At 34.5% G+C, this 18,671-nt stretch overlaps 1 protein-coding gene across 1 annotated transcript; it reads right to left on the bottom strand.

The window, feature by feature from the left end:
- Positions 1–183: 183 nt before the first annotated feature.
- LOC122631342 lies at positions 184–18,657 on the bottom strand. The gene is made up of 2 exons (XM_043816933.1): positions 18,378–18,657; positions 184–2,233 (listed from the first exon to the last, which is right to left on the bottom strand). The coding sequence occupies exon 2, from the start codon at positions 2,226–2,228 to the stop codon at positions 1,239–1,241; it is 990 nt and encodes a 329-aa protein (XP_043672868.1). The 5' UTR covers positions 2,229–2,233; positions 18,378–18,657; the 3' UTR covers positions 184–1,238.
- Between the last annotated feature and the right edge of the window lie 14 nt (positions 18,658–18,671).

Raw genomic sequence — 18,671 nt, 5'->3', positions numbered from 1 at the left:
AGTCCCAGGTTAATATTTGCGCTGCGTTCAGGGAGAGTGGATGAAACATGTGCTGCAAGATTGTTTATTTTTCTGTCTTCTTCCTTTTTTTTAGAACTTGCTAACGAGTAAGCAAGGAGAGAAGAGAGGGTCAAATGGAATTTCAGGGAAAACGAAGAGACACCATTTTTTTTTACACTATGAATATATTTCTTTTCCTTTTTTCTTTTTCTTTTTTTCTTCTGTTCTCTTTATTTACAGCAACAGATACAACAAGTGGTAAGACGTACAAAAATGGCTACAACAACGTCGTCCCTCTTAATATTCTACATGATCACGAGACGACAAAAATATATATTTACGTATATGTGTACCAGATAGAAAGATTAGAGAAGAATAGCATGATCGTTGATAAATAACTTCGCGTCGTACCTACAACTTACATATATAAAATAGTCGTTCACTTTAAGATCACTTGGTCAATCTCTTAAATTAATTACCATATCATAAAATTATAATTTAGTAGTCTTAAAAGTTTTTAAAAAGCTACACATTTTGACTACCAACGTTGCAGTAGTTTGCGATCGTAGTTCGTACAACAAAATACATACTTATTATTACTTACATTCATACAACATATGATTACAATCATACAACATTGATCCATTAGAAATAGATAATGGTGTTATTTCTCGTATACAAATCGTTCATTCATTGTCAGCTGTGTTCATCGTCAGTGAAAACATCTTAGAAAACGGCTTAGGATTATTAAGAAGACAAAGAAAGAAAAGTGAAGGAAAAAGAGCGGACGTGAACGAAGTCACGTGAGAACTCATTAATTGATCGTTCGTACATAAAACTACATAATAAGCCGCCTTTAAAAGGACTGCTTTAATTACATTACCGTTACTCTCTACTGGCACCTCGTTTACTGTACACACCGAACCGCGTAGTCCATTTGAAAGCGGAGTAATGGCTAGCACCTTTACAAGGTCATCGACGAGACATAAATCACTGAACGAGCCTCCTCCCTTCTCAATAGAAGTGGGGTTGGTCGATAAATTACTACGACGCGTTACGAGTCGCGCTTCAAGCTGTAAAATTAGTAGCAGATTTTCACCGTTCGCGTATAATAATAATAATAATAATAATAATAATAATAATAATAATAATAATAATAATAATAATATTAACGAGCATCCATTTTTTTCGTTTCTCCGGTAGGTTTGGCGATTGACATCGTATTTGCATTATTTTAATTAATACGAATTATTATTCTCGAAATCAGAATATCGAATTGGCCGACGATCGGAACTGGTACCATCCGACTTAAGAAGATACAAACTGGTTGGTTTTCCATTGAATAGATAAGGTCCCTTGTCGAGACTATTGACGTAGTCGTTAGGCCTTTTGCCAGGTTTTAGATTCGTGTGCCACTGATAGATCGTCGTTGGCTTGCCGTTATTCACAAAACCGGGTTTGAGATCGTCGAGATTGGTGATTGGACTGTCGGTTGGTAGTTTGACGTTGGTCACAGGTTTCTTCTTTTGCCATTGGTAGACGGAAGTTGGTTTACCGTTGCTCACGAAGTCTATCGGCAACTTGATGAAAGGATTCGGTCTCTGATAAGTTGGAAGTTGAGGTTTGGGTGGTCTCGACTGAGGGATATGCGGTCTCAGGTTGGCAGTAGAGTAGGTTGGTGGTTGAGAGATGTATCCTAAACCTGGTACGTACATATAGGGAGTCGGTGGTAGTCTGATGTAAAAGATATTACTCTCTTGATATTTTCCACCTATATTAGTGGGTGCTCTTCCTTCGATATTAGGATCGTAAATGTCGTTGTAACCGATGTCGTAAGCAGGCGAGTTTGAATAAGTCTGTTGTATCCGTGATATTAATGGATAGTTCAAGAAAATGGCCTTCTGCTTTCTATCTTTTTTCGAAAGTTTATCCGCAACTTCTTCCTCGCTTTCTTCTGTTTTTCCTTCGTTTCTATGATATTGATTTAACAATGACGAAAGAGAGCTATCACTGTCCTTCATTACATCCTTTCCGAAATATTTCTTTGGTTTTTTTTCACTTCTATCATTATCGTCGTCATTATCATTATTGTCGGCCGTCAGAGTTCCCGAGAAAAGAGGAACTGCCTCTTCGTTTTGCTTAGACAATTGATTTCCAGGTAATTGCTGAAGTGAACCCGTCGTTACCCCAATCAATATGGGAACCAGGAAGACTAGCGTCGTCATCATCGTATCTGGAAAAAGTCAACGAACGTTGGTACGAAACTTGAACCATGAAGGAAAGCCGATCAAGTCGCATATGTTATTTATTACAAAACTAATAATCTATGAATCAAACGGAGCAAAACGATCACTCATTGAATCGGATATTACAGGGATTTCGATTACTTTCGACTCGGTTAACGTCCTCGAGTTGCTTTATCGAAAGAAAAACATTCTTCTTTTTTTTCTTAATTAAAGACAAATTTATTTTGCTTCGTTACACCTAACATATGTTTAGAATGAGAGAGAGAAGATATCATCGACACTTTTTAAGGATTCATTGACCTTCGAGACTCGCGATTAATGTTAGACCACTTTCGCTCTATCTCTTTCTGTCTTTCTTCCGTTCAACCAGTACTGAGCGTGTTCAACGTAGAATAAATCACGTCCGTTAGTCAGTTTTTGTGGGTAGAGAAAAAAGGATCGGAGACAAAGTCAAACGTGGCACTTAGGGAGCCCTTCGCAAGTACCTTTTGCCCACTCGTGTTTTCTTCTTTGTCATGTAGCATCTTGGTACGAGAAAGAAAGAAAGAAAGATAGAGGGGAGAACAAGAGCAACGAGAAACGGTAATTGAAAGCAAGTTATAAAATCGTCGAGTCACGCATTCCGTGTGACGAGTCTTACACCATTTCGTAGAAATGGTGTGGACCTTGCCGAAGGTCGAGGAAGAGTGAAAAATGAAGATATTCTTTAAACAAAATTTTGAAGGATATCAAGTCACTTTTTTCATAAATTACTCGTATAATATAAGTATATATTATTTGTCAAAAAAAAAACATAAACTAGTTAAGTATAGTCAAGATGATAGAACTGAATAAGGTGGCAATGACGACTACTCATTCGCAGATCTTCGAGTCATCGACTTCCGGTCGTTTACAGTAAACGATCGTTCGGTTTTTCATTGATCGACGTTAAGAAGGTTGTGTTCGATGATACCTCGCGGCGAAACTTGCAGTAGACGTTTATCGAGAGTACTAATAACGTCGCCATTTCGAGCGCATAAATGGCCGACAGCCAACGATTTTGTCGTTTGCATAGCAATAAGTAGTATTCTAGTATTGTTATTATTCCATGACACGAATTATCTCTTAAATTAGATTGTATCTCATTAGAGCTCATGATGGTACTTAAAAAGCTTTCGTTTAACCGTCAATTATATATTTTTTATCTATAAAAATATCATGTCAATACATTCCATAGTTTTATCTAAATATTTTCTTTTCTATTTTCCTTTGTTTCTTTCTATTTCATCAAGTGATTAGCCTTTTTATAGGTAAACGTCATCGTATTTAATGATAGCCTGTTAAAGTTTTGTTTCATTGTATTATTTATAAAGAATAGTTTAGTGTATTCTTGTTTAAATTATATAATGATACTTTTATGATGTTTAAATTATTAAAAACGTGTTCGAGGTAGATTAAAAGAGTTACTATTGCCATCTATCAGTAAATTTAGTATCCAAGCAAAAAGTGGATATACGGATAGCATCATCATTTAATAAATAATAATAATAAGTTATTGTAAAGTGCATAACGTAACGTTATTAAACATTATCAAATATTAACATTCAAATTATTAACATTCCTTATTTATATAAAATAATTATAGAGTTCTACATTATCCACTTTAGAATATATAGAAATCTATATTACCAACAAAAGAGACTATGTCTCGGCAGATATAACAAATTTACCGATAAATTCTCGTATCTGATTAATTCTTGTCAGATTAACATATATTAGACAATCGTATTATTGCAATCAGTATCACGATAACTTTCTTTCTATAAAACTCACGTGTGTTCTTTCTCAAAGATTTTATTGAAATCGTTCCTAAAAAATTTGTATGATCGTTAAAAATACCAAGTCGTTTTATTCGAAGAACTAGAAGAAAACAAATTTCGCTTTTTTATTTTTTTTTTCTTGTGTTATTATTATATATAGTTAACGAACTTATTGTTAGTCATCAACCATAAAAACGTACTAGTTTCTATGAAATATATCTGATAATAAGAAACTCGTTCGATCTGCTTTAAATTGCAGGAAATCATATGACGCGAGTGTTTTTCAAAATATTCTACGTTAGATATTAGACACGTTATTGACGAGTCATCAAGCACAGGAAATTTATCGGTACGCTCGTCATAGGTACGTCCGAAGTCGACACTCTTCTTTTTCTGATCCATCTCGATCGAGGAAAAAGAAACGCGAATATCTCGAAGCCGGCGTCCATCAAAGGTCCAGTGGCCAAGCGTTGTTCACAAAGAGATTCTTCATCTTATTCGATGAGCTGGACCATACGACGTAAAGGTATATACGTTCTTTGATCTCCAATATCGATAAGCCAAATTACAAAATGTACCTATCGTGTCTTCTTTCTCTATCTTTCTTTCTCTCTTCCTCTTTTTTTCTCGAATTATTTATATCTATCTTTTTTTTTTTCACTACATTTAGACAATCATCGCATCGATTTAAGGTAATTCATCTTCATCATACATTTTTTGTTACATTTTTGTTTGTTGTATATTTTCTTCATTTTCAATTCCCTTTTTATTTCTCTTATTACGTGCTATTAGTTTTCCTGTTTTTCTTATAATTTATCGCTCTTTCTCTTCGTTCTTATGCATGCATCTGATTAAGTACTTACATTTTAATAATGTCAGATCCCATTGATTTGCCGAAAGGAAGTAACGGCATTGACGCGTGCACCTGTATTATCGTTTGATCGAAGAAATGAAACAGTAGGTGTATTCATTCGAACTAAAGCTAAAGAAATAAGATTTTGAAGTCAGACGAATTCGATGGTTTTCAACCGAATTCATTATCGACATGAGTAACAGCAATCCCATTTCCTATTAACCTGTTTTGGTCAATCGAAGATCATCTTCAATAACGGTTCGTGTATAATGACGTATATAAATATTAAATATTTTATATATATATAACTGGTTATTCCCACGAAATTCGGCATACATATATCGCTGATGAAATTAATTATTCGTTCTGACGTCGTTCAATTAAATCTTGTTATTCGAACGACACTCTCTATGTCAGTGGTAATTAAACGAATTGCTTGCAATCGATCGATCGATTGATCAATCGTTCCTTTTCGATTTATGCATCGCGTTTTCTTTCCCAATGGTTCGATGTTAAACGACGAGCTACCTTTTAACGATCTCTTCTCGTTTCGTTGCATCGTGTCGTGAGCAATCTGTCATACCACACAAGATTAATATCTCATACGGTTCGCTACGTTTGAACGAACTTTCTACGGATATTCGTTCCTTTGATTTCCATTTTCTTGTATATTTACTCTTCAATGATTTCAAGGATTTATGGAACGGAGAATACAGGAAGTAAATCGAACGGTTCCATCATTGATATATTTCGGATTAAAACGTGATAGTATTTTACTTTCTCCTTTGTTTGTTTTTTTTTTCTTTTTTCTTTCGAACAGTGATGTAAGGTAATGTGAAAGATGTATATATATATGATCACAGGTATATTCTGACACTTTCTAAAATCCTATAACTTTTTTTAAATTAGTCAAAATAGTTCGAATTGGAATTATTCTGAATTTTTTATGTAAAGAGCACATTCATTCAAATTCTTTACGTATTTCGTATTTGGCATAATAATTTCTTTATGCTCATTGAAAATTTGTAAGTTCTTTGTTTATTTTGGGAAAAAAAAATTATTCAGCATGAAAAAGTATCGGAATATCTTTGTGCCTGGCTATACGGTAGAATGTGGGATACTTGTATGCGTCGGACCGGTGAAAAGTGTACAGAAGCAGAGAAGACACGACGTCGGGGCCTTCCACATGCGTACGTGACTCGGGCCTCATTACGCGAAACGAAACGAAACAAACTTGGAAATCTCGCTTATCTTGAATGCTTACTTCGTACATCGAAAAGGAAACGATTCGACGTTTCTGTTTCTGGTTTTAAAGATCATTTGAGGTACTAACATACACACGAAAGCTGCGAAATATTATCCAAATATATTTTTTTCATTGTCGTCTTCCACTAGGAAGAATCTTCCTCTCGAATTTAAGATGTCGATTACGGACTTATTCATTATACCGAGCGTGCTCAGATTTCAGAACGCCATTTTTCTCTTTACTTACTCGAGCCTTCCTAACCATCCAATTTTACGCTACTGATTTCTCTACGGTAAAACCGTAAATACTCGCATAACCTGTATTATAAGTTCCTGTCAGAATATAGCGTGAAGAACGAAGAAAAAAGGAGGAAAAGAATAGAAGAACAATGAAGAATGGTTCATAATACTTCATACAGTAGTCGTCTACATGATCAAAGAAAAATAAGAACAAATCAACGAGATTAACGGTTGCCATCGACCCCTTCTTAAGTTTGTTTGATTTATCATCGTTATGCTTTATAGTTAGTAAGAAGTTTCCCTCTTAGATATATCGTGCGAAAAAATATAAAAAATATAGTGTCAATGTTTATCGGACTCGTATTGATTTTCACTATAATTTTTGTCAGGTTTAAAATATCGATTTCCATCAAAAAAAATTATTATGATATTCGTATCTTGACAATAGCCCTCATTTAAAATGTTACATTTTTCACTTAAAACGTAGCGATTTTTATTTAAAACACTTGTTTAAAAATCAATAAAATCAGAGATATTTGGTCATATATTTTAAAAATGAAACACTCGTTATATGTATCTAATGATAAAATCAACAAATTTATAGCCGATTTTTTAATTATTTTCATATCTTTCAAAGATTTTGCAAATTTATGAGCATTATAAATATAATAGCAAAATTTGTATTTACGTATATTAATATTGAACGCAAATCATTCAACTTTGTATTTTCAATTATTATGGACACTCCATCAAGAAATTTATTGCATGAATTTTTTTAAAAAGTTATATCACTTGTTTCATTAATTTATAATTAATACTACACAAACGTCTTACAGAAAGAATAAATTGATAGGATTCGATAATAAACTCCACGTGACATCAATCGAGCATGATTGTTGAATCGAAGTGATTTTTTGTTCGCTTGCTTCTTCTTTCTAAAGAATCTTTCTGGATCTTAGTATACTTTTTTTTCGAGGAGCGAAACGATATTAGCTAACTTCGTAAACGATACGAAAAAAGAATCAAAGTTTGTGACGTTCTCTCTCTTCTATCAATAAATTTTATTTTCGAGGACAATTGGAAGCTGACTGAAATTTTTTGCTAACTATTTCTCAAAGAAATTCGCACGTGGAACGAAATCGGTTGACAATGGAAACGAAAATGTGTAAGTTTTAATTCAAAGAGAGAGAGAGAGAGAGAGAGAGAAAAAGAGTTAGACAAAGAAGAAGAAATAGAGAGGAAGAGACAAGAAAGAGATAGAGATATAGAGGTAAAGAGAGATATAGAGACAGATATATATATATATATATAGAGAGAGAGAGAGAGAGAAAGAGAGAGAGAGAGAGAGAATACAAGGTGGGCGGATGTCAAAGGAATGTGTCGATTATGTAATTGGAATCGCTTATTTACCGGAACGACGAGTTGCCATTGTTCAGACTAATCACGTTTCCCGAGTTCTCCAAATCTCAAGGTCAATGTACGAACGATGACTACGACGTCTTTTACGTCCAACAAATTTCATTAATAGTTATTCCCTGCAATCTTTCGTATCGATCTGGATATTATCGAAGGAATCAGTAATTTCTTTTATATTCGATTCTATCTTGTTCTATACACGTGTTTTAGAATCAGATTAAGTATCGAAAAAAATAATAGATTTAACAAGCCGATTAACTTTGATTACATGGAAAGCGATAATGTTAGCGTGAAACAATAGAGATTGGTTTTATTAGTTAGGCGATCGTAGGTCAATGACCAGACGAGATTTAATTTCGACGTGAGAAATCGAATTGCGATTTGATTCGGTAATGACTTAGGTCTTTAAAATACGTTCGTATATTACGTTATCCTTTTCTTTTTTTTCCTTTTTTTTTTCCTTTACAGTAATCTTTATTATAAATTAATTTCATGTTTTTTCTTTTTCTTTTCTTTTTTCCTTTTTTGTTTCTTCTTTCAAATAGTGTCAAGTAATCGGACCAAGTAATTGACATGACTCGTTTTAATTTCATACCACATAGAAAATATAAAGATATAGGCGTAAAGAATGTACGAGTTAATGAAGCGTCAAAGAAAGTATATAGAGTTTCAAAGAACGTTAACAAAATATGTATGTATGAGAAAGAGAAAAAGAAAAGTCCATGCATGATGGTCTATGAAATTCATTAACCATCACATAAACGTATAATAAAGAGAAAATGATATAGAAGCTTGGCATAAGTTAAAATCATAATTCTACATTTCCAACAGGAAACAGAGTACACAAGTACACAATGTATTCTGATTGAACAAACTACCGGAACAGTTATACCGTTTTCTTAGATTACTCGAACAATACGCGATTTTACTCTTCTATTGATTTTAAAATAATCAGGAAAAGTTGTATATCATTCTCTTTTAAAGTGAAGTTTCTTGTAAATTATTTTAATTGACGAAGTATAACACAGATTTCTCATTCATTCGATTAAATCATTACCCACTTTTTAAAAATTCATCTCCTTTTCTCTCTTTTGATCGCACATTTACAAGACTACGTGAGCTACTGACTTTTTAAAAATGCGGGCAAACTTTCACCAGAAATTCGTGAATCAGATCGCATCGGACATCGAAAGAAGCATCGGTTTTATGTACACTTCGCACGTATTTTTATTCTTACCGAACATCGTTGGATTCTTAGAATGTCTCGATTACACGAGAGAGTAGATAAAATCTAGCTGGAATTTCATGATTTACTATTAAATTAAATTATTTGCGTTAACGTTCGACAAATAGGTTAATCGAGTTATAATAATTTCGTTCGCACGTTCTTCGTATTCTTTGCTCCGAAGAAATTATGAAAAGGTCAGAGCGTCAACACGACGACCGGTTTGTGGTTAGCACGTATATTTCGTATCTCATTCTCTTCGCATTTTTTCTTTTCAATGATCATCCAAGAGTATGTAACTATGTAAGTAACTTCGTTCTGGATTCTCGTAAGACTTCGCTGCTCGTTTTCCAGATGTTACTACCACTACCTATCGATTTCTTGAACCGTGAAATATTTTCTTCTTGCGTATACTATACGTTTCTTTTCGAGGCAATGATGTCGAATTAAGAAGACACTCCTTCTTGGAATAAAGAAAGAAAACAAGAAATAGGAGAAAGAGAAAAAGGAATATGTAAGCATGACAAGCATGAATTTTACAAGATAACATCGTCGAGAAAATGCTTTTATGTGTTTTCACAGATAAGAAAAAGTTTCCATAATAAATTAGATATATACTTTATCGATATACGTAAGTGTTCGTCAAATATTATGTCGGATTCGTAATCCTTTTATCTTTCTGTTTCTTTCTTTCCCATTACATTTCGAAAGAAAGGATATTACGTCGAATATCATAAATTTGAGTTCCGATCGCTAGTCTCAGTGTATTCTCTCTTCGTTTGTAAATTATAATTTAATACTTCGATAATCAATATTCTCAAACGATATAAGTTCCAAGAAAGAGAAAGAGAGAGAGAGAGAGAGAAAGAGAGAGAGAGAGAGAGAGAGAGAGACTATAAAAGGATAAAATATAGAATATGTCTATCATACGTTTGAAGTTCATAGAGAGGTCTTGTACAGTCTGGTTCATCCGTTAAAGAGATATAACGATCGAAGACAAGTTTCTTCTTTAAAAGAAGGAATGAAAAAAAAATTTTTTAAATCATAACTTAGGAATGCTATTCGAAAAAACTCTTAAAAGTAAAAAACAATAAAATAATAAATTATAAAACGATTAAATATTCATTTCGAAATTTTCAATCGACTTGGTCAGGAAGTAAAACAGAAAATAAAATATTGATAACGAAATGTTCACGTATGCAGTTATTTTATCCTAGTTATCGAGATTTGATAATATTAATAAAAATTTTTTCCGATAAGCAACTTTTACGCTTATACGGGAATATCGACGAACAAGACTGTACGTAGAAGAGCCGATGTTTAATATATTATCGGTATGAACAAAGTGCAACACCAGGAAACGGAACGTGGGACGATAATAAAAGAGATACGTCTATCGAAAATTGAATTCTCGTTAGTAAGTCGAAATGTGAGATATCTGAAATCCACAGTTCATATTATTCGCATTTGCAATGATCGTGCTTTCCGTGACACGGCAGGACCGTTTGTCTCGGGGGTGCTGCTATTTGTATTCGAAATCACTAGGAAGTGAAATCCTAAACCGGTCGAACGCGTTGTTAAGCCAGATGCGTGTGAAAATCGTTCACCACCCGGCTGTTCATTTCAAGGCAACTCACGGACGATCGATTCCGCAAATGGAAATGAGCCTTTTCGTTAGAATCGCAAACGGGAAACCGGCGACGAAGGAAAATCGGTGAAGAGAAATAGCTAGAAAGAAAGAGAAAGAAAGAGAAAGGACAAAACGCTTTGAATTTCTTTTTATCAAAAATCTTTCTCAGATGTTTGATTACTTAACGATATATGTGATTCATAATTAAAAGAAAAAATTTAATTCGATTTCTTTTCCCTTTCTTTTTTTTCTTTTTTTCTTTTTTTAATAGACTAACGGACATTCTTTGTGGGTTAGAAGATTAAGGTACGCGATAACACGTTCATTGTAGAGATAATTTCACGTTTAGAGACAAAGTTAGAGAGTGGAAAGGAGGCCGGGTGAAGGCAGACATTCCACGTACTATCTAAAGTGCTAACGCTAAAGATTAAATTACATCAAAAGCCGTGCAATCGGAATGCTCGAGTTAATAAACTTTCTAATCGGTTTTGCCGGCAAATGCATGTAAGTTAACACGGACTTTTAACATTCGATATTATCTTTTTCTGTTTAACCTTTGGCTTTGAAAATGAACTCGTCAAAACACCCGTTAAAAGATTCTTTATTTTTCTCTCTGCTTGTCTGCTGCTTCTCTCTCTCTCTCTCTCTCTCTCTCTCTCTCTCTCTCTCTCTCTCTCTCTCTCTCTCAATTTCTTTTTTTCTCAAGAAGGGGAATACAAATCGAAGGTAGCCAAGAATCGTCCGAAGATAAAGTCTGGTTATTATTATATCGTTTGCAGACTTTACGATACAACGGCACACAGAGAGGTGTCGATTGGCTAGTTAGACCAACAAATTCTTGAACGTTCCCAGGCCCGTTTCTGCCAGTGCTCGAATAACGTTCACGTCTCTGAACGTTCATGGAATAGCAAACTAGAGAACGGCCGACGACGAAGATCGCGACCGTCGCCATCGAGACAGGATCTTTTAAATCGTTTCGAAAGATCACGACCTTTCTACGAGATTCTTCTTTCTTGATCGATCTTTGAAATTCTCTTAAATCAATCCTTCTCTTTCTCTCTCCCTCTCTCTCTCTCTCTCTCTCTCTCTCTTTCTATCTATCTTTCTCATTTTCAAATAGTTTCGTTTTTATTCTTAATTAATCTTCGTAATTACATTACTAATCACTGTCATTGTCCTATTATTTTTCATAAGTGACAGATTTTTGCACTCCACTCTGTAATAAATTTATTTCCTTTTCTTTCTTCTTCTCTCTTCAAAACTGTTTAAATAGCTCTGGTAATTGGAACAGCGCTCTAATTGCCGTGTCTCGATTAACCGAGCGTGACAGCCTGACTGCTACCAGGCTCATTAAGGATCAATTTTTAAGATCATCCCATTAATCACTCTCGCGAGCAAGCATTCACCATTCTGCTCCGCCCGTTTCTCACTCTCTCGATCGCTCAATCTCGTTATCGAGTCGTTTTTCGCGGTACCATGAATTAAGATGTACGAGACACGTACGCGATAACGTGTCTATTCTCATTATGGATATCTAACTTAGAAGACGATTCGTATTATCTTAACGCTCTGACAAATTAGTGATCTTTTAGAGATCTCCATGATAATAGTAGAAGCAGATTCGTAAATATAGTTTATTTTTAAAAATTCATGAGATTCAAATAATTCATCAAATAATTCATAAATAATACATAAGACCTCTATTACATAGAATCATATATATTATCACATATTATCGAATTTTTCTTATACGGAATGTAAAAAAGAAAAGCAAAAAGAAACAAAACAGAAAGAAGAACGAACTATTTACACGCAGATCATAATTTAAATTGAGAAGATTGACGATTGACTTACAATCCTTTAACGCTAAGTACGTTTGTATCATTAAAGCGTTCATAAATCCTCTTAATCGAACACTTACGTTTTCTTATATTAATTCGGATAATGGAGATAATAAAGAGGATTTTGATTTACGTAAAGCCGACGCCAATGCATTCTTTCGTTCGTTCGTTCATTCTACTCCGATCTTCCTCGATCACGCGTACATACGTACGTATGATCGATGGACACGTAAATGAATCAGCGTTTTACATCGCACAGATACGGATTCCGCGATTGAGCGTAGCCAAGAGATCACATGCGTACCTACCTGATTCTTGTCGATGATTTTGATCGGCGGAACGCAAATCGATATTGCGTGTCTATCTAGTTAGAAGCAAACGACGATCTTACAGCGAGTTACCGCTGCGAGCACGGATGAGTATATCTGCCTTCCCCGAGAGCGCCCGCACCGGTTCACTTATGGTCATCCTTTTTCGTAGGGAATAACTGTGTGACGTAGGATAACGTCTCTTTAGATCGTACGATCTGACTGCCTGAGCCATTCCGGCCTATCGTGAGAACCAGACGCAAAAATCATTTTCCGAAAGTGCCCTTTTCTTCCTCAATGATCGGTGGCTCGGGTTACCTTTCTAAGAGATCGATCTACGAGATTTTTTATACCGGATTACAGCGAGCAATACGCAAGGTCAAAACTTTTCTGACTTTAATGGTGATCTTTAATCGGCCTGCATTATCGCTCCTGAGAATTGCGAAATAATATTATATCGTGAAAAAAGAACTATCCTCTGGTATTAGGTATCAATTATTGACCGATATGTTAATCGAGATACGTTGATTATACTGTAGTACTTTATGAAATAACGTTTGATTTATATCATAATTATTATTTTCTTCGATCTTGGTATTAGAAAATGAATTCTGGAATTCGTCCAGCCGACTGTTACGAGAGAGATGTTGGAAACGTATGTAGGAAGAAAACTTGTTACGATTCAAAGGCAGTCTGATCGTACAGAGTTCAAGATCAATCTCGTTTTGTATCGTAGTTCTGATCGAAAATCGTTCAGTAAGTAGGGTGGAAGATCACAAAGGTTGAGATTGCGAAGGATGAACGACTGGCCTCAGGCCAGGAAAGCGGTAGTCGATCAGAGATCTCCAACATTTCAATTAGTTGATAAATTATAAGCGCCATCATCGTCAAAAAAGAAGAAATGGACGGTCTGTTTAAAAAAACAAAAAGAAAAAAGTTGTTCTCTCTCTCTCTCTCTCTCTCTCTCTCTTTCCCTTTCTCTTTTTCGCTTCCCTTTGACGTTTCGATCAAGAAGTAGAAGTACCTGCAGCTACTCCCTAATAAATGCTCCAACATCACCTTCTCAGAAATTTCCATAGTTTTCGCGAAGATAACGACTACGTCGATAACGTCCTTCATTATCGTCAAGGATAAGATCTCTCATCCCTTCGATCTCTTCGCAGCTTCTTGCATCGCACGAACACATCGGCGAGATCGATCCCTAAGACGTTATAGTTTCTTAATGATCCTACCGCCGTAGGCTAATGGATTTTTTTCCTGTTACACTTATCGATAACGCGCCATCGTAATTTTCAATTTATGGACCGTTCCGCAGCGATCCTTCGACCCGATAGACCCAAGGATTCCACCCTTATGCTTTATACTCGCTCGTATCTTTCTTTCTTTCTCTTCTCGGATGATCCTTACGATCATCAAACCTATGTTTCCTTTTTTGTCTTTTTTCCTTTTCTTTTTTCATTCTTAAGAATAAATGAATCGAATCCGTCAAATCGAGCGACAGATCTTTAATGTTCTTTGAGTATTCGCATTAGCGATGTAAACATCGTGATAATATAATAACGTCCAATTAAATAACGACGGCTTAGAACAAATTCATAGATATTGTAGCGATAAATCGTTGATAAGTCGATGATTTCTTTAAGCCGGTACGTGCTTCTATCCACATACTAGACTATCCGTTATCACCTTTCCGTATTACGACAAATTGGTCTATTATCATGATTCTGTTAGCACAAACTGGTTCGTTAGCGTGCTTGTAAAGCGTTCGATGTAACAGAGCAACATTCTACTCGTATCTACTTGGCCCCTATTCAAAATGTCCTGTTAATGCTCTCCAGAAATTAACACCTAACGTGAGTTTTACCTTCTAAATTAAATCGCCAGGTTAATTCATAAAAATATATTTATCGTATATATACAATAACATTCCATATATATATATATATATATATATATATATATATATTTATATTTATATACACATATACATATATATGAAAATTAAGTATAGTGTTTTCTAAACTGCAATCTACACGTTCCACTAACAAGGTCGCTGACATCTCGTCGCGTAAAGGTGACGCCTCGTAAGAACGACAACTAACAGAACTCGGTGCTAACAGTGCTTTGTCGTCCACCACGAAAAATCTTTGCCTTTGGATTCTAAGCGTGTCTCGAATAGAACGACGTCGCCAACGGACAAATTATATTCGTTGTTACGTGTTTCTTGGGCGAGGCTCTTACATGATTTTGTCTAAATAATCAAAAGCTATGATTTCTTCTTTATTTCTCCCTTTTTTTTTAAACAAAATTGTTGAAATTAAATGTTTTGAGATAGGCCAGATAATTAAAATATTTGAAAGAATCATATTTATAGCATCAAGTTGTTCAATATCAAGCGATGAATTTTTGTGTCATTTTATTTTATGTTATTAAATTAATAACAACGACAAATCAAATTAAAGTAGAGTTATCTATTTATAATTGTTATTATTTATTTATTATTGTATTCACGATCGTTTGATAAAACTTAGATATTCAGTGAAGTCGATAGTTTAGGAAATAGAATAGTTAGCCGATAATAGAAGAAACGTAAAAAGCATTTACGAAGATGACGTTTGTTAATATCAAACGGAACACTTATGACATCAACTTCGAACTGCATTCCTTAACAAGTTTGAAACCGTAGTCCGGTCTAAATAGAGAGCACTGGGTTTCAGGGTCGCAAAAACGTCATTTCCTCGTCGTCTCTCGAGACGAGTTGTCAAAAATACGCGATACGATTTGTAAGGACGTGACTCGGAGCGGGAGTTCAACTTAATTTGTAACGTTTCTGTATGTTTTTTATTCTCTTTCTCCTCATTCTTGACGAATCTTGTTCCTCGTGAACGACGATAAAAAGTTACGTTGAACGACGTGTATGACGGTACATGGCTCTTATACCAGGACCAGAAGTTGATTCGTGAGATCGTAAAAGGTTTCAAGAGCACGTATGCTCTCTTTATTTCTTCGTTGCTACTTGGTAACTTCGCGTTAACGTGCTAACGATTGCTAATAAAAATTAACTTTAAATGGTAACGATAATTTACTTTAACCGTGGAAAAAAGTGTAAAACATTTAGATCAATTGAAAGGATCTAATCGTTGATCGGTTATATGTTGAGATTAGAAATAAAAATAAGTCGATGCAGTACTAAGTGCATATATATAATTAGATCGAATTATTCTTTCAAATTGATACAGACGATCCCAATAATACATTTGCGTAAAATATAAGATTTTACGTGTATGTATGTGTTTATATAAATCGAGCTCCATACCGAGCTCGATTTATGCATTGAGAATTCCACGAGATTGTCAAAGACTGATTATAATTTGCTTTTGCTCCTTTTAATGCGTCCTCCTCGTCGGATTTATTTATTTTTTCTTTCCCTCGTTTTTTTTTCTTCTTTTTTTTTCAAGGATTAAGAGCGACGAGGCACTTCCTGAAGCAGCGCGAGCAAGGAAACGAGCGCAAAGAGCGAGGTCCTCGAAGGATGTGTGCCCTTCATCATCTCTCTTCTTCTTCTTCTTCTTATTTATTTTCTTACTTTTCTTATTCCTCGTTCTTCTCAGCTGCTTCTTCCACTCTTGTCTCGTAAGATGGGTAACCGTGCAACGTTTTGCCGACGAGCAAACCGTCGTTAACGTCTTATGAAATTATCGGCAACGAAGGAATCTTCAACGCGACAATGTACGTTTCTTTTTTTTTTTTTTTTGTTAATAATTTCTTTTTTCGTTGATAACTCTATTTCTATCTAGATGCTTTCTAGATATACACAGATCTTGCAATAACTACGACTGAAAAAGAGCTATATACTAAACCGGAAAAGATACGATATTTTTCTGTTCATATTTACTACCTATACGATTTACCAAAAAATTAATATAAATAGATATAAAGAATGTCAAGGCGAGATAAATGATTTTAATAAAATAGCAAGGACGAAATGATAAATTATATCTCTATTTTACTTCTATCAATAATATATGTACGTAGATACACAATTGCAGGGAAATATCTCATAACGTCAATTTAAAGAGAGAGAGAGAGAGAGAGAAGGGTAATAACATTGATCAGATCAAAAAATGATTGTAGAACGGAAGTCATCTCTGTTAACGACGTATCTTTAAATAGTAACAAGAACTTTTTGGATTTTGAAAAAACTTTCACGTTTCTTTTTAGCGAGCATCGTGAAAGTCGTGGTTATTGAACAATGACTCGTTTCTGGATGTTTCGAGTTTCGATTAGCAATAGTTAACGTCTTGTTAGAGACTTCGATGCTTTTAGAGAGTTCAAGTTTCGAATGGTGTCGATTAAAATTTTCTAAAGAAGAGTTCGATCCTAGGAATTTAATGATGACATTACTTTTCACGAGCTTCTTCTATCGTTCTCAGGATTCTTTATGAGGATTAAAAAATAATGTATCATTCTTTTATATTTGTGAGATTATTGGATAAAAATATAGTAATCGCATTAGATATATTGTATGTACATAGATATATATGTACTTGTATTCGCCGACAATAGATATTCCTTTATATATATTCCGAAAATAATTATTTAAATTATTATATTTTCTAACAGTAACTCGAACAGACTTCTAACAATCTGTTTTTAACAGACACTCATAAGAGTTTATAATGTGAAGCCTTTTATTAGCATTATCTCCGCAAATAATATATAAATACTAGATGTAACCGGTAATTTGCCAAATTTAACGTTTTCAATAAAATTTTAAAAGTTACGATCGTTATAATAGATCTCGGTAGTTATTATTTTCACGGACATTTTGTTCAAATTAAGTCAAATTACCGTAAAGACAAGTCTTCTTGCAAGGAATACATCTACTTATACAGGATGATTCATAGAAAATCGAACATCTGATATTTTTTCTTGGGATTGAAAATGATCTTGATAGATAGTATGAATCATATCCATGATTTATATGTATTCATGATTTGGTTCAAGGTTATCCGATAATAATAAAAAAAAAAAAAAAAACGAAATTAATAGAATTTTCCCATACGAATTTACATTTATATTCGAGAAAAACATAAAAAATTTTGGTTTATGATGGAAGATAGCACGTATATACAGCATGTATATACGCTTAAATATCTTGAACAAGAAAAGAATTCTCATTAATTACTCTTTTGGTGGTAGTAAAACGGAGGCGTCTCGGCAAATTTGTTTTCGCTTCGTCGCTTTCGTAGCCGAAGAAACTCGTAGCATTCGAAAGCGACGAAGACGATGACGACGAGGACTGTGAAGACGACGATGCACCGCACGATTTACTCTTTCCACAAACGTCAAAGCCGTCTGGCAATCGCCATTAGATTTCCAAGAGGAAACGATCTTCGGCCTTGCGCTTACGTAAACCTTCGTTGTTAAAGCCGTGAACGCGTTCTCAATACACCGTGTACAACGTCTCGGGCAATTACACACACACATATATATATATATATGTATATGTATATATATAATTTTTACATATGTATATAATATATACAACGTCTTAAGTTTGTTCGCACTTACACTCGAACTCTCGACGTCGTCCTTGAGGAGTTTCTTTTTTTTTTGGTCCTTGCCTTGAATGATCACTTCCTCTTCTTCTTCTTTTTTCGTAAAAAAAAAAAATGTTAGAACTTTCGTCGAGAAAATTATTCGGAACGTATCATAACTTTATTTAAAGCACAGTTATTAAATGAAGGTGCAAGTTCAGCGGAAAATTTAAACTATCGAAAGGAGACCCCCTTGTTCCCGTCTGATACCCAAAGTGTAAGGAGTAACGCGCGAGTTCACCGACTCCCGTGGATCGCGATCTGCTAT

Source organism: Vespula pensylvanica, chromosome 8 (genome assembly GCF_014466175.1).
Source record: "Vespula pensylvanica isolate Volc-1 chromosome 8, ASM1446617v1, whole genome shotgun sequence".
In the NCBI taxonomy this organism is placed as follows: domain Eukaryota; kingdom Metazoa; phylum Arthropoda; class Insecta; order Hymenoptera; family Vespidae; genus Vespula; species Vespula pensylvanica.
Note: the sequence above shows the minus strand (reverse complement) of the source record. Positions and strands in the feature narration are given on the sequence as shown.

Bases quoted from the DNA above. Each gene is read 5' to 3' on its own strand.
- LOC122631342 (XM_043816933.1), bottom strand. From the start codon at position 2,228: ATGATGACGACGCTAGTCTTCCTGGTTCCCATATTGATTGGGGTAACG.